General features: G+C 37.3%; 1 protein-coding gene across 1 annotated transcript in view; it reads right to left on the bottom strand.

Annotated features, from left to right (window-relative positions):
- Positions 1 to 18,017, bottom strand: part of DGKQ (diacylglycerol kinase theta) — a 2,194,335-nt gene that overhangs the window by 718,953 nt on the left and 1,457,365 nt on the right. Inside the window, exon 12 of the mRNA XM_044059107.1 lies at positions 6,534 to 6,595. Coding sequence (XP_043915042.1) covers positions 6,534 to 6,595 — 62 coding nt within the window. The remainder of the gene's footprint in view (positions 1 to 6,533; positions 6,596 to 18,017) is intronic.

Below are 18,017 nucleotides of genomic sequence, written 5' to 3'. Positions count from 1 at the left end.
TTTCTTAAGGCTGGAGGGTCCTAGGTATTTCAGCCATAACAAAGAAAAGAAATGTTTCAGTCACACCACACAAGCCCATGACAGATGGGTGGAGGAATACAAAGGAAAACAAGGACTTGTATCCCATTTAAACACAGTAAATGGTCAAAGATTTTTAAAGGACGTTACGGAAATGGTATCGTACACCAGAGTGCATGGAAAGAGAGATATCTATCAACAATGGTAGAAGGAGATTTACAGAAAGTGTACAGAAAAATGAGAAAGTTACCACAATGGTAATTAAGAACCACACAAGAAAAAAGTAAAGGGTGGGTATAACTAAAGAAATAAAGTTAATTGCTGAAAAAAAGAAGATAGGCAAAGTAGTAAGAAAAAATCCTTACTTAGCCTGAGAGTGTCCAAGAAAGCAGCAAATGAGATCTGACCTAAACTGGAGAGGAGCATTCTGGGTAGGACTTAAGCTCAAGAGTTTTTGGTTCTCGCGGGCTGTAGTAACAGCTGAATCCCCATATGTCAAGGATTAAATGAAGACTGACAACATCAGATCAGTACATTCCAAGTACTTAAAACCTGCCTTAATCAATAACAATAGCATCAACAATTACCAAGAATTACTGGACTAAACCTGAATCAAAAGTGGAGGAATGTATGCTACTCTTATGTGAATGCTCATTTGAATGCTTAAGAACATTTTTGCAGTTAACCGGTTAGAGGTGTCATCTTTCTTGTTGCTTGCTGAGATATCTGACGAATGTATAGTCTTATAACCTTTTCTGATGAGCAGTAATAAAACATAATTCAAAGGCTGCCAACTCCAAAGAAAGAAAAACATTTTAGAAGATAAGGGAAAATGCTGGTCTAGACATAACAATGCAAACAAGGAGTAAATCTAATAAATGAATTAGAAAACAAATAAAGAGCTGATTACTAGACAGTTATTTTTAATCAAAGTCAATAGAATTTTCACTCAAGAAACTGCACTGCTTCAGCCTTACAGAGGACTACATCCCTGATCAATATCCACTTTATCCCACTCATGTTTACTGGGAGCCTAATAGTGGCATAAGGCAGAAACCAGTCCTAGACAGGGTACTAGACCACAGCAGAATGAGCTCACATTCACATGCACACCTAGGAGGGCAGTTCTGAACATCAATTCATCTACCCAAATATCTTCGGGATGTGGGACGAAACTGGAAATCTTGGTAAAAGACAACACTGACATCAACATCCAGAGTCCACACAGAAGGCATACAAGCTGGGAACCAAGTACAGTGAAGCAGCTGTGCAAAGAAATCAGCACTGAAATAAAACTTTTCTTAATGTTTTTAGGAAAACATGGTTTCGTTAGGCAGGAAGAAACACATGATACAGTATGGATATAGTTTTATAAGTTCAGCACCTTTTCCACATGTGCTGGTGACCATTTTTTCACTATGCCAAGTAATGTTAATGCAAGATTTATATGACACAGTAACTCCAACTTAGTGCCAGAGATTCTGTATGTCATAGTAGACTTCCAAGATGGCTGCACACTGAGTAAAAGTTTAATTTCAGCACTCCCAGTGTGACAACAGAAACTCAGAAAAGAGAGTGTGCGAACTTGCCTTTTAGGGTAAATTTCGGTAACCAGCTAGTAAGTTGCACTGGCTGGATGCCACCGAAAAAGAAATTCAGAGAACCTGAAAGAAAATCAACCACAAAAGGTGAGAAGAAAATATTGACAGGGAAGAGTTCTGCAACTGTTCAGCAAAAAGAGGTAAGCTCCAGCTCTGGTGCAAGACATAACTTCCAGTAATCTAGGGTAAAAAAAAGTCCAATGTACACAGAGCTGATTAAAATAAACAAAACACTGAAGAAGTATATCAACTCAAAAAACAAAGGGCTGGAAAAAATGGAATAAGCTTTAAACAGATATTCAGATGAGGTGATATAACTACAAAAATCAGAGCTTGAAATGAAGAAAAGGCTAACTGAATATGAAACTGCTCAAGAAGACATGTTTCAAAAAACTAATAGAATTAAAAAAATGAGCATGTAGGTAAAATCTGAGATTTTCTGCTGTACCAGAGAAACTGGAAGGAATAGACTGTATTAATTTTATAAAAGCACAAATAAGTAACTGGACTGGTATTCCACAGCAGGAGTTGTTAATTGAAAGGGCATATCCTGTGCATGCTCCAAACCTGGCAATGAAAAGGCAACCTAGACCTTTAATAGTAAAGATGCAATTCTACCAGCAGAAAAAGTTGATTCAGACAAAACTGTGATAAAAGAACAAAGTACTAAAAGTGGAAGACGGAGTATTTGTGGAAAATGATTATTCACTGTACACCAGGCAGAAAACAAGTACACATTTCAGTAATCAGGGAATGTTGAGAAGCAGGCAAGAGATTCAAGTTGCTGTATCCAGCTATTTTCAGAATATTCTTTCCTGGAGGGTTAACATTTTTTTATGTAGAACATGCTAAGAAGGAAATACAAAATGTTTGTCCAACAGAAAGTGAGTTATCAAACAAGAGAAGATTCTGCTTCTTGTTCTTCTTGTAATAAAGCCCCTACAGAGATTGTGCCAGTGAAACCTTTTCCAATGTTTCAATGAAAAATGCTTGGAACACAGAAAAAAAGCACAAGAGTTGACAAGAAGAACCAGGAGCACACTGGAAATGAAACAGAGACTGGGTTTGGGTGATGGAGATCAAAAGGAAGAAAACTAGCAACTCGGAACCTGACAAATAAATGTGGGATTACAAAGTATTAATTATATTTGAGAAACATGACAGAACAAGCAAACCTGGAAATACTGGACTTCTCTGAGTTTGTTAAACTTGTAGGGGACTCCAAAGCATATGCTCTATTTCATGTCATTAATGTTTGAAAGAACATTGGGGGGATTACCTGTAAGTAAAACAAAATGTTGTTCTTTACAGCAGTATCTTTATAATGCTTGGCATAACCTGCATGCTATAAAATAAAGCTTTTTCAGTTACTTTTTAGTGTAACAGGGATATTAAAGTAAACAAGTGCCCCTGTTTTTTTTTGTTTCCTTCTTTCTTTCTTCTTGTCCAGTTTTAAGAAATGTAGGCACTGCAACATAAAAAGAGAAAAAAAAGTCTGGACAAAAGAGCATGATACAAGAAAAACTGGCATGCTTTTTCTTACTCTTGCAAAGGAGAATGACTGGATTAAGCCCCTCAGCTTGATCTAGTAAAAAGTTTTAAGGGGAAGCAAATAAATAAAAAAGAATGCTGAATGTAACAATAAGTTTTCCTCTCACTAATAAATGAGTGCTTTTAGTAGAGGCAACTATCTGGTTCTCAAGTTTCTAGGGACATAATCTGATAAGGGGCAATAAAACAAATTTCTTTCTTTTAATGGCTAGGAGATAACGTTTTCTGAAAGCATACAGTTGTTTTCTCTAATCTGGGAGAGGAATAAAGATAAGACAAATGTAGACAGCACTTAGTCTGGAAGTAGAAACACAGGCTGCACCATGCATCTTAGCATGGATAACCTTCCTTATAGGTTAATCCAATTCTGTAAGTGTGGTGTCAGTCTGGGCCAATTGTTCCTATTAGAAGGGTTAAACTTCAATATTTGAAAATGCACATGGTTTTGTGTGTTACTATTAAGTTAATATGTTTAAAGGGTGTTCTGGGGGTGTGCTTCTGATTTTGCTTGAGTGTTTTCACTACAACAAAATGGTTTGTAAGATGTGATATAGGTTCAAATGTATATGAAAAGAAACAATTGTGCAAAAGATCAACCAGCCAAACAATAGTGCCTGCATATAACACAACAGCTGAAACTAGACATTCAAAAAGTTGTTATACACAAAAGGTAGGAATAATAACTTCTTAACAGAATGACAACACTTTCCATATAATCTTTAAATGTGAATGGTCTCACAGATATACCTACAAAAAAGAAAGTGTATTGACCTATATTAAAAATGCAGAGTACAAATATCTGTGCTACAGGAGACACATTTGGAAAGACATGAGCATGTGTATTTGATAAAGAAAGGATTTCTGTATGGTTATTCAGCAGAATATCTGGGACAAAGGAAAAGGGGAGTGCCTGCGTTAATTGCAACATCTGCTCCAATCGTGACAGAAAATGGAAAAAAGATAGTTATGGTAGATTTACAGTATTAAAGGGATACTGGCAAAGAAGGAGGATTATACTGGCATGCATTTATATAAAGCTGCTATAATGGACCTTAAGAAAATTCTGGGAGAAATAATCAGTTTTCAGCAGAGAATGTTATTACTTATAAGTGGGGAATGGAATTTGATTTGCAGCACTGAGGATGTATCTGGGGGCCTGGCATTATTTGCACTTGATATTACTTTATCCCTGATAAAACCAGTAAAAGGACCTTTCCGTACTGTGGAACATTTGAGACAGTTTCCAGTCTTTTTGGGATACAAAATTACTGAAGATAAAATAAAGGCAATAACTGTAATCTATGTACCCACACACAAACTGGTTCAGCAATACCCATATTTATGGGTACATGATAAAAAAATAAGTACTTAGGAGTATGGATTAAAAAGGATTCTGTTATGGCAGCTAAGAACATGTGGGAAGAGACTAAACAAAAGATAATACAAAAAAACAAGAAAATGGAAGTTCTGTTTTATGGATACAGACAGTAAGATACAGGCAGTCAAAATGTTTTAGTCCCTTTAGTTTTATACAAAGATCAGATATATTTTTATCAACCAGAGGAGAAGCTGTGGATAGCAATTAATAAAGAGTTGAAATATTTTTATAGGAAGGGGAAGACAGCAAGATTCAGGCAAGCTGATCCTTACAACCGAACAAGGTAGTTTGGAATTACCTGATTTGAAGGGGTATTTCAGAGCTACACAGTTAAGATTCCTGTACATAGCACAAACAGAAGGCTATAATTCAAAGTGGAAAGTAATGATGATGAAAGGGGGAAGAAACAAGGAGAGAATGGGAATTTGGATGCAGATCCTTAAAGAGAAAAACAATAACCATACATATTATTACATTCATAAAGTAGCAGAAAGTAGTCTAAGAACTAAGAGAACATGGGAGTTGGCCCTAGGGATGAATGCAATTAGGGATACAGACAATAAACAAGAGGGAGTTAGAATTTACTGGAGAAAACTGGGAAAGGAACCAAGGTACTGGGAGCAAATAATTAGAGAAGGAAAGGAAACAGAATGGGAAGAGGCCAATAATTTATTTAGACTGCAGGCTAGAGATTGCAGAGTATAAGCAAAGAAAAAGAAATAGGGGGATCCTAAGTGAAAGACCAGCACCAGCAGAGTTTTTAGTAGAATCTAAAACAGAAGCTCCTGCTAAGAAAGGAATAATTAGTAGTACATAAAGTACTGCATGATAACTATAAGAATCAATCAGAGAAGGTTAGAAAGGATTGGGAAGACAGATTGATTAACCAATTCGCAAAGAAACAATGGGGGTACATATGTATATATGACTCCCAGATAAGCAACAAAGTCTAGATGATGTAGGGTCTTTGCTTGGAAGTGTTTACATATGTATTTTTATACTCCAAGTAGACTCCAAAGAATTTTCCTTGGGTAGACAGCAAATGTTGGAAGTGTGATGTGGAAGAAAGCGGTAACTGGGAACATAATTTGTGGCACTGCAATGAGTTAGCAGCCTTTAAAATTTCTCTGTAGACTACTCTATCAGAAATACAGAGTGAGCAAACTGGTACAACTAAGGAATTATTTTTTGAGCTATGATACGGAGTCAGAATTGCCTAGACATAGTAAGGCTTTGCTGAGTCTAATTATGGCGTCTGCCAAAAAGCAGTTATTAGAAAATGGAAGTCAAGTCTAAATCAACTGTACTAGAGGTAGTAAATATAGTAATAGAGATAAAATAATTGGAAATGGGATCTTCAAAAAAGGCAAGGAGGAAATTACATAGAATAAATGGGAGTTGTGGAAACAATACATGCAGAGTAAAGTTTTGGAGGAGGAAAGAGGTTTAAAAGAAGGCAAGATTTGAATGAACTATGTAATGCTTGACTGACAATGAATGGATAGATTATAAGTTATGTATAATGCTTGTAACTAAAATATGTCAGTATGGTTTGTTTTCATTTATATAAGTGTATGATTGCCTATGTCATAAGTGATAATTTAATAAAGATGTTTCTTGTTCCAAAAAATGGAAATTTTTGGAACAATGTATACAGAAATTGATTTCAAGAAGGAATAAGGTTTAAAAGAAGGCAGCTACTGAATAACTTATATAATGTTACTTAGATTATATGACTTGTAACAATACATGTGAGGTAGAATTTTTTTTAAATGTAAACTTGTTAATATGGTTTGATTGATTTTATGTAAATGTAAGTTTGTCTATGTCACAAGTGATAATTCAATAAAGGTGAAAAAGATATCACAGTAATCACAAATTGGCTTTTCATGCAGTATTTTTGACCTCTAACTGATAAAAAAACAAGATATCTATATATCTATATGTCCAGTTGGAAAAGGAGGCATTGTAATAGTAAATATTACCTTTCTGATTTCCTGAAGCCTACTAAAAAGGATATCCTGGTTCAACAACACCATTCGTTGCACTGAAAAAGATCAAGCATACATTTAAACAGTTCAGTCATATAAACTTGCTGTATTAAACACAAGTATGTTCAGATTTTATACATACTTCCATTTGTTACACTCAAATGCAAAGGAGCACACAGCTGCACACAAAGCACATCTACTTTTCATTCAGGATACAAAAAATATGTTATTCTCTAATAAATGCAACTGTAATCTAGGAATGAAATGTGAAGTATGTTCATGTATAGTGTTCCTTTCCCTTTAAGACCTATTTAGACAGTGTGTACACTTCTTCTCAATCTTTCACATGACTCCTCCACTGCACTGCCCTAGGAGTTTGTTTCTTAATAACTGGTTGTTACAATGCTCCTCAGAAAAGGTTGTATGGATTATAGAGCTATATCCCATAACGTCCTACACAAAAGATATCCATTTAACAACTAAGTAATGGTTGCATGGAAGAGAAAACTGAAAACACTCTCTTATGTAAACGTAAACATGTAGAGCACAGAAAAGTCAACAAATTCCATATTACATTATACATTTTCAGTGTATTACATGTATGAAAACCATGAAATTACTATCAATCCAAGCATATTGGCTTTCGACATTCAGCTTTATTACCGGAATTAAACCCTAGACATTCTAGGACTCAAAAGAGCCAACTCTTTTAGACAACTGTCACAGATGCTGGCAGTGCAAGATAATGGCTAATTCACAGTAACAGTTTTCAACTAAGTCAATCTGTTATTAAGAAGCATCAATGTTCTCTTAGGTTCACAGGTTCATAGGTAAGTACCAGGCTAGCTGCTCTTGTGGGCCATTTTACGCTTAGCCAGTTTCAGTTTTTGTGCTTGAATTAACCCATTTAACTAGAGATGGCCCTTACCCATCCCATGGTGAATAATTATATATTACCAGTAATGGGAAAAACTGCAGTCATACCATATATAACCTTTGGGGACCCATGCATGGGATAAAGCATTTAAGGAACTGCCTCTGTCCATTACTAGTACAGAAGGCAATCCTGGGGTACATTTTTTGTTTCCTGTCCACAGATCCAAGTTGTGCTTGAATATAGACAGGGATGAACTTTGTTTTATGTAGATGGGGAGTCTGTTCCAGATCAGTGGTGTTCTATGCATGATATGCCTATCACTCCAAACTGTTTTGTTCATGTTGTAGAAGAGATTTAGATCCCGAGACTGAGTATTTTTTATGCCATTTGACTTGCTGATGCACATTAAATCCATCAGTACTGGGTCAGAGGATGCTTTGTATGCTAGACACGTCACCTCTTAGCAGTCTGTAGGATACCAAATATACTGATAGGACTTTCAGTCAGTCCATGTAGGAAGTGCTGTTTAGGCCTTGTATAGTTTTACTAAGGTACCTCTGTGGGCATTCCAGTTGTTAAATGTGTCTGGGCAGATACATGCCAAAGGAGGTATTACATTCAATAACTGGCCTAATAGGTTCATAGGTTGGTACTAGGCTATCAACCCTAGGGCCTATACAAGCCTAGCCATAACAATTCCCTGGCTATTTCTTCCCACACTATTTACTTCCCTGGATCCCTGTTGAGTACAGGGGGACAATGACATCCCTAGATCTAGACAAAATCCCTTTGTATACCTGATGCGTAATATAAAAGGGCTTTCTTACAACAATGGATACATGTTGTTCAAATGTTAGGTCATTGTCCACATAGGTTCCCAAATCCCTAACAACACTGTCAACTCTTAGGAGAGTACTGTTGATATGGTAATTCCCTGGGATAGATGACTTCCCAAAGAATACAATAATGCATTTTTGGCATAACCCTCCTACAGGATGGCAAAGTCATTTTGGTATTCAATGGCACCACCTAGTGTGCAGTCATCTGCAAACCTAGTCACCTAAAGCCCTTTGGGATTGGCTTTTACTTCAGAAAAGTATATGCCAAACAGGAGAGGTCACAAAACAGAACTCTGGGGGCACTTCACTGGTAGGATGGCAAAGTCATTTTGGTATTCAATGACATCACCTAGTGTGCAGTCTTCTGCAAACCTAGTCACCTAGAGACCTTTGGGATTGGCTTTTACTTCAGAAAAGCATATGCCAAACAGGAGAGGTCACAAAACAGAACTCTGGGGGGACCTCACTAGTGACTGTCCTCTTTGTGGAGATAACTTCCCCTATTTTATTTCTTGCATCCTATCAGTCAGCCATTTGGCAAGCCAGTGGGCTCCCAGTTTATTTAGCATTTATACTATGCCTTGACTGGGGACTTGTGTCAAAAGCTTTGGCCATTTGTAGCATTTTGCCTTCATCCATTACTGTGGTGACTTTTCAGAAAAGTCCACCAGGCTGAGTAAGCATGAGTTCCCCTTGACAAATCCAAACCAAGAAGGGTCCAGTGTTTGGAGGTTCCCTATGCACTGATTGTTTAGTTTCAGTCCTTCCATGGGTTGCATATGACGCTCATCAACTTATAGGTCTGTGGAAGGTCTTCCTTTATACAGGGGAATGTCTGTAGCTGTTCTCCATTCAATTGGTACAAAATCTGTATGAAGGCTGAGACTGAACAGTGTTGTTAGGGGTGTGGCTAAATCATACTTCATGCTTTTTAAGATGCATTCAGGGATATTGTCAGTATCCATCAAAACAGTATTCTTAGCTTTTGACAGCTCTTTTAGACTTAGTCTTGTGTGATAGCTAGAAGTGAGCCCTTTTCAGGTATATCTTGAAGGAGAGACGGAAGGGAGAGAGTGGTAAAGTTAGAGCTAAATTTAATGGCCAGAAGGTTCACTATATCTTCAGCTTCAGTGTAGGTAACATTGTTCACAATGAGTTCAGTGCATTGCTACATTGTGCTTTTGAGTTTTAACTAAAAATGCCTTGTGATTCTCTTTGACTTGGGTAGCTATTTTAGCCTCAAACTTGGCTTTGGTAAATTTTGTTAAGCTCCTGGGTTATTTGTTTATTTCAGTGGCAAGGGCTCTAACATTCTGGAAATTAATCTTCTTACTTTTGGTGAAAATAATTTTCCTTTTATTATACAGCTTGTTGATATGGTTCCACCATGTAGGTTTTTTTTCTGCAGTACATTAACTTGAAAAATGTTTTTCTTTACAGCCCATGCAAGAATGGCAAATACAATGAAAATAATCATCTCTGCTGTATGATGAGAGATTAGGGACTATAAAATATAAGAGACTACAAGACCGCCAGCATATTAAAGGGGCATTATTATAATGAATGATGGACACACTGACAAAGGTTGATGACATGTAGTTTACAAGGTCCTCATTTTCTAAGATCATATATTTTATTTTCAAGTAATGAGCTCACCGTGCTCCAAGAGGATGCAGGGAAAATCTCAGCAGTATCACGGGTATGCAAACACACTAAGCTACTGTGTTTGGGAACATACCTCTTACACGCCGCTGTACTTCTAGGCCAGTAAGAAATTAAAAAAGTCAACAGCAAAAGCTACCCATTCAGCTTATTAAGAAATCAAGAGGCTAGCATCATCATAGACATGCCAGCCAGACTACGAGCAGAGCTGTGCTTGTCCCAGATAAATCATTTTCAGACATACTCCCACTGTATCTGCATGTGCTCTTTGTTACTACTGAGGTTGTTAAATACTTTGGGCAGATGTGTGTGGACAGACACTATTGAATTAAAAAATAAAATAAGTGCACAAATGGGGACAAAAGCAAACATTTCTAAGTAAATACAGGCAACTGCATAATTAGACCCATCACATTCCAATCCTGCAATAAGCAATTAGGCACCAATCATATCTGCACTTAGCATACCCTGTAAAATAGTTGGAACGGCTAAAGAAAAAAGATTTAAAAAAAGGAAAGTTGGAATGCAGAAGCAGTGAGGCTGGGTTAAGTGCTACTTAATGGCGTGAAATGGCAATGTGGGTCAAGGACATGTGGGTTAGAGATGTGTGCAAAGCCTACAAGAAGAGTGAGATGTGGGCCAAAGGGAAACTTCAGCTGAGGGGGATACATGGGGAACTCAGAGCCTGTGCCAATTAGTTGTAATTAGGCAGCCAAATTATACCAACTGGGTAGATGTAGTGCAAGGCGACAGAAGGATGGAAAGAGGAAAGGCAAAAGAGCACATTCCAAAAGAAGAAGAGGTAGGCAAGTTAAGTATGAACAGTGGAGAGGGTGAGAAAGGAATAGACCAAAATTGGAGATGGAGGAGTGAAAGAGTTAGACAAAAATAGACCAAGAGAAAGCTAATTTTCCAGAAGTATAGGAGAGTCATGACTAAGCGAAAGAAGAGAAAGAAGAATGGGAGGTACTGTGCCAACCACACATGAAAAAGGTTGAGGACCAAGAAGGTAGAAGGTAGTGCTAGAATTTCAGGCATGCTTAACAAGATGAGCACATGTAGTTAAAAAACATCAGGCTAAGTCAGGAAGCGTCAAGACATTTAATCAAAAAACATCAATACATGCAGTAAGTATATCTGGGCCTCAATGACATGGTGGTTGAACAAGTATAAAATAAAAAAAAAGTATTGGTAAGAGAAATGGTGTAAATGACAATAAGTACTAAATTTGTTAATAAAACTTTGGACAGGATCCAGTTCTGAACACTAACTTCCGCAGTCTATCGTCAATTGGCACTCGTCCAGGTAACAGAAAAAAATAAATGGGTTTTTGCTCTCAAGAGTGCAAAGATCAAAGACATGTATTTTGTGGAAGTCTTTGAGGTGCACAATGTCAAGAAGGAAGTAGCCTGGTGTGGTAATGAAGGAACCCTACTTTTTGCAGGTAGTATTTTTTGTGAACAATCCTCAATGGCATATACAGCCTAGGGTATCCATCCATTCACCAACTCACTGGAAGAATTATGTTTCTACTGTAAAGAACCAGTCAAATGGGGAAATCAAACTTAAGTTTAATTTGATAGGAGATATGCCTAACATCTCTGCACCTCCTTTAATTCTACAGTGAACTCTAATGCCACTGCACCTCAGAGAAAGGGAAACTCGCAAAGATCAAAGACATGCATTTTGTGGAAGTCTTTGAGGTGCACAATGTCAAGAAGGAAGTAGCCTGGTGTGGTAATGAAGGAACCCTACTTTTTGCAGGTAGTATTTTTTGTGAACAATCCTCAATGGCATATACAGCCTAGGGTATCCATCCATTCACCAACTCACTGGAAGAATTATGTTTCTACTGTAAAGAACCAGTCAAATGGGGAAATCAAACTTAAGTTTAATTTGATAGGAGATATGCCTAACATCGCTGCACCTCCTTTAATTCTACAGTGAACTCTAATGCCACTGCACCTCAGAGAAAGGGAAACTCCCATGTGCAGGGACCAATGTGATTATACAGCTGGTTGTGAAACACATTACAGACTCACATATGTGTAGGCAGGCGTATTTCAAGTTCACTGACATCACATAGGCACATGCAGGGATAAAGGCAGCAACAAATATTTATAAATATTCTGAAATTATTTATTCTGATAAACATGTTGAAATCTGTGAAGTTCAGGATGACTCCATGACAGTCATATTTTATTGGGATTACAAAGAATGTTGAATTACAAAATTGCTCTTTCAACTTTCAGGAACTTGTGGATGAAATACCACACGTGTTGCAAGGTTCCTGTAAACGGTTAAGAGGAGTCTCTAGTACATTTCCTAGGTAATGATAAAGAGTAAAATTATTGTACAACCTTAAGATATTAACTTCTGTGCCAATCTACTTCCTATGCAAAAATTTAACAGTCACAACTTGAAAATGTTCTTTCTAATGGCATTGTCTGTGCGGCTTTATTGCAAAGGTAGCAGGGAACACAAAAGATAACTCAGTCTCTTACTTCCCTTGGGTAAAGAGACACTTTAGGGGATTAACTACTACTTTTTTTTTTGTTTTTATCAGGCTACCTCAGCCAACTTCAGATGAAATGTCTTCATGCTAAACTGCTTTTTGAGGTCTATCAGAATTGCCTTAACATTCTCAGAGTAATTCTGAGATTATAACTACCCATGCTGCTGAGCAATTATCCTAAACCTGCAGTTCTTGTATCAGCAATGCAAAGATCAGCCTTTATTATATTACTTCACAAAAAGTAGAATACTTTATTACACTTCAGTAGCTTGTCTTTAGTGTAACTGATTGGTAAGGTGTCAAACGTTTCTACCAATTAGACCAAAGCTACATCTTTATTAACTTCACACATTGCACAGTGACATGGGTAATAATACACTTTCAAAAAGAAAACAAATAATTACATTTTTCTTTTTAATGCATTATGCATGTAACTTTTCTGTCTTAATTATCATTCACTCCAGCAGTATACAGATTACTCAAGTTTTGCCTTTCTTGAAATTCCAATCTTCCTCCTGAATGTTTTTCTGCATGTATTTCCTTACAAATTCCATTTATCAGCAGTTTGCTCTTCCCCTTTTGTAAAGATCCCACCTCCAATCATTTTATCTCTTTTACAGCATTCAATAATTCAGTTACAGATGCTTTACGTTTTAATTTTCTAGGAAGTGCTTTTTTTGGCAGCTGAGAGTGTTAAGCTTAGGGAAAACAGCTTTTGTTTTTTTCTTCAGGGAATATGAATATAATCATTGGTCTCCTCATAAAATCCCAGTAAATATCAACACATTCTATGCATCAAGACCAAAATGGGATCTTCTTGCAAATTGCTTCCTTCTGGATCATCATAGATTTATTAGTTTTGTCAAATGTTTACCTTCCCTCCACAAAACTACAATGATCCATATTTTCAAAATTCAAGATTCAAAAAAACTTTATTGTGATTTAGGAGTGCAATCTAAATGAAATTTGGGTATCAGCTCGTCATCAGAGTACAGAGGCAATTTAAGTATAAAAAGAATAAGACATGACGTATGCACAACTATTCTAATGACTAATACACACAAAAAATCCTCATTGTAACCTATTTCTAGACAGGTAAAACTACCCATACATGTAAACCTAAACATATGAACAAATAATACTGTACACAGAAAAAGAGAAGAAATGGCAGTTCGTCAATATTGCACATGAGGAATTATTGCACTTTTAAGAGAAAGACATTGCACTTATGTAAGAATATATTAACTCCAGTGAATTAAATAATGTATAATTTTCAGTAAAATATTACTAGTGAGAACATGTTTGGAGGTAGGAGACGTCCTAGTTGATGTCAACGTTTATGAGCCTTATTACTGTTGGATAGAGGCTGTTCAAGAGCCTGGAGGTCCTATAGCAGATGCTGCAACACCTCTTGCCAGACGAAATTCTAGCAAACCAGCTAAATGCTGGATGTGATGTGTCTAAGAATTTTGTATGCCCTCTTTACGCTTCATGTTGTAAAAAGTTGTTGCATGTTATCTCCCCCACAATACTCACTTCTCTTGGAAGTGTTTTCCTCTCTGCCATAGTACTGTTTTCGTACCACACAGTAAAGTTGCAGGTGAGAATACTTTCAATAGCTCTTTTATAGAAAATGGATAGAGCATTCAGAGGAAGCTTTGCTCTTTTGAGCCTTCTGAGGAAGTGCAGGCTTTGGTGAGCATTTTTAATTATCTGGCCTGTGTTCATGGACCAAGAGAGGTCTTCTGAGATGTGTACCCTCAGGACTTTACAGATTGAACTCTCTCTACAACCTCTCATTGATCTCAAGTGGCGAATGAATGGCTGGCCTTTTTCTGAAGTCAATGATAATTTCTTTAGTTTTGTTGACATTCAGATCCAAGTTGTTATTTCCATACCATTTATCATCACTTATATCACCATATATCACTTTAGGTAGCAACTTAGCAATTCCCCTATCTAGTATAGATGTAAACATTTTATAATCATGGTTCAAAATTTAAATAGTTCTATATGAAATTTGGATTAAAGGAGCTTTGCTTTCTTTAAACAGTAAGGCACCACTGTTTTCTTCCAAGATGTGGGTACTGTCTCTCCTTTTAGAATATTGAAAGCCAAGCCTTCTAAATCTTTATCACCTTCTTCCCTTCTACATTTCAAACTTCCACAGAAATACCATACCTTCTTGGAGGATTCCCTGCCGATTGATTATATATCACCATTTTATCTCATTCCCTCCCATTTTAGCTACTAATTCTTGAGACTCATCTTCGTCTAGCCTTGATATTTTATGTCTTGCACAGGTATTTCCATTTGTGCGTTTTTCTTGATTAGCCATTGCTCTGCTTTACACAGATTTTCATAGAATTTCCAAAATATTTCCTAACACCTGTATCGGGTTCTCCAGTTATTTTTCTAGTCAAGGACTCACTAAGTTTGTCAACACTCCTTGTTATTTTCTTGTGCCTATTTGTTTTGCTCTGGGATTATCAAAAATACTTTCTTAACAGCAACCTTTCTAAACTCATGAATCGTATTTATATACTGCCGTATCTTCCCTTTAGCACTAACCGAATGCTCTTCTTCTTTTGTAAGATTCTCCTTTGCCTGTAACACTCTTGACCTTTGATAATCCTAAACAGTTCCTACTAGTTCTTTCCCATATCTGCTGCTCTTTTAGATTAAATGTAATCATTAGCTCTGTCTTCTTTACTTTCCCTCCTTTGAACTGTACATGTACTGCATACAGAAACTGCATCTAATATTTCTTAGAGGGCTCTAAATTCTCACCACTTCTGCTGTTGTCAGTCCTCCCCCTTGACCCTTAACTACTTAACATCTTTATATTTACACTTGTGAAAGTTCAATTCATTTAAGCAGTACAGACAGAGGTCATCATCAGTTTACCGGAGGCCACCATATACCCTATTAAGGCTTCCTTACTCCAACCAATCACAATTCACTCTATATATTCCACTACTTCCTCCCAAATCTTTTGAGCTGTAGTGAATAAATGATTGCTGCACTGAGAGATAAGCACATGCCTGTGGCTTAAAAGTGGTTATAAAGTCCTTCTTTTTTGAATTATGTAGACTAAAAACATTAAAATGCAAACAGATAGGGACGTCTTAAACTGCTACAATCTTACTTACTAACAACTGAGTGCTCTATTCAAAATATATTTAGATATAACAAAGCCAGCTATCTTGTATGCTCTTCCCATGCTCGCCCCACCCTACTTCTGCCTGACATTTTCATACACTAGAACATAGACCACTCTACTAAACTTGTTGCTGCTGAAACACTAGATTACGTACTTTAAGCAAGTTTTATGCTGACATTTTATGCAGGAAAATTGTTAAAGAAAGAGAAGTGGTGCAGAAGTTAGAGTTGTCATCTCACAGCAAGAGGTTTGACGGTTCAATTCTTGGCTGGGGTGCCTTCTTTGTAGAGTCTGCATGTCCTCCCTGCATTCATGTGGGTTTCCTTCGCGTGCTCTGGTTTCCTCCCACATTCCAAAGACATGCATCTGGAGTGTTTCTTCCCTGGACTCTGCTGAAAATGGGCTCTATTCCAGTCAGACTTTCCCGGTAAACAAGTGTTAAATAAATAAGAAATGATCTACCTGTTTTCAATTAGTGCCTTTTAAAAACCAGCTCTAGAAGATCCTCTGCATAAACCATGTTATAGGATGTCTAGTCAAGAAGAAAAACACACCACCAGCCCTGCTTCTAAAAACATTTTGTTTCCACTTGACAAAAAAATCCTTAAGTTCACTGGGTAACACATTTTAAACCCTAGTTCAATTTTCCATCATTTCCATATTGCAGGAATAAATCTGTTCCTCCACTGTCTTGTTGCACCCACATTGTCATTATCAACAAACACTCTAAATTATCCAGTTCTAGAAGTTTTCCCTTCTGCCACTGTTTGTCAACAATCATTATTTTTGCTGGAATGACTGCATTTTTATTAATATTGACCTTGGTCTTTCTAGTTGAAGTATTTGGAGTACACAGCTTGTGAGGTCTTTTTATAAGTTCTTGGAGGTGGGGGAGGTGGACCTGTTCATTCACTAATGCAGTTTTTCATAAAATATTCGCAACTTGTCCATTCAAATTGTGGGGGGGGGGGATTGCTGAGAACATTAAGATGTTACTCATTGAGCAATCTTCCAACTGTTAATTTCTGTCTCAGAGCTTCACGGCACACTTCATGTTCTGTTAATTTTTTTTTCTGATCTGTGGATAACCTTCAGTTCATCATAATACCTACTCAGAGCTTCCAACATTTCTTCATTTTTTTTATTTATCATCTTAATGTACACTTCCAAATTTCCACAAATTTTAAAAATGTCTGTATGCATTTGAGTTATTTTTTCTTCCACTGAAGCTATTAGATAGCTGTTCAAGTTGCATGCCACTGCTAAGGTCTGTCATGTGGTCTCTCCTGTTATGTGCTTCCTTTCCTTTCTGGTTTTAACTATTTTTCAATTTCCCATTTTTCTTCCTGAAGGACTTCAGATGTACTCTTTTAATGATCCTACATCGTAAACTTTTTTTAAGGTACTACCAGGTTTTGTTTTGGGATGGCAATTTTTAGCTACTAATTAGATCTCGCCATACTAAAATGAGTCATGACCATTCATATTTTGTGTCAGAACACAAACTGGGAGTACATAAACAGGATTAACTTGCAATCTGATGATATGAAAGGTACAGTAGTTATGAATAGAAAGGATGGAGTCTACTCCTCAAGGAGGCGTGCAGCAGCATGAGCTATAGTTAAATAGCAGGCTCCTAGAATTTAATATTAAAAAGTGCAATGTTAAACCTTTTTAAAGGGAACTCATGAAAATCATATATGCCTGCTGGGGTAGTATTAAGCAAGACAGAGGAGCAAAAGGAATTAGGGGTGATAATCACTCATTAGCTTTTTTTTCTTGTCCCCTTTCTGTCATACTGACAGCCGTTCCAGGGTCCCATGTCTTTGTTGGGTCACACGGTACTCCAATCTCTGACCGGTCAATGATGCATTTCAGTCGAGACCAGTCATGAACTTAAGGGTATCTTCGGGGGGGAGTCAAGCTGTCTATGTTGAATACTGTACATACATTTTTCCTTATGGCCTACCCCAAACCGTCTTCCCCTGGTGACTAGTGGTAACACCCACAGGTGGGCATACAATGGGCGATGTCACAGTATATTTCCCCACTTCTGCAGCAGCTCTGCCATATCCACAAACCTACCATGAGTACCACACCTCCCAACTCATGATTTCCCCAGTCTCCACCAGAGATCACCATGACAGACACTCCTGTCACTGCCCACTCTCTTGCGATGGTAATGCCCATCCCTCCCTGCAGGTCCGTCAGTCACCTGAACCACTAATAATACCAGGTCTCCTGGCCTGTAGTCAGGGCTTTATCCCTCTGTGCCAGCAGAACAATAACCATGCTATTTAATTTGCAGTGATGGACAAAAGGATGCTGTGGTGCAAATGCCACAAAAGGGATTCCAGAGATGCCATGGTCCTCCTTCCGTTATGGTAAGGCTACGTTCATATCCATAGCATCAAGCATAATT

The sequence above is a fragment of the Protopterus annectens genome, chromosome 17.part0 (assembly GCF_019279795.1).
Source record: "Protopterus annectens isolate FY-2018-M chromosome 17.part0, PAN1.0, whole genome shotgun sequence".
NCBI lineage: Eukaryota > Metazoa > Chordata > Ceratodontiformes > Protopteridae > Protopterus > Protopterus annectens.
The sequence above is the reverse complement of the archived record's forward strand: the minus strand, read 5'-3'. Positions and strand labels throughout refer to the sequence as shown.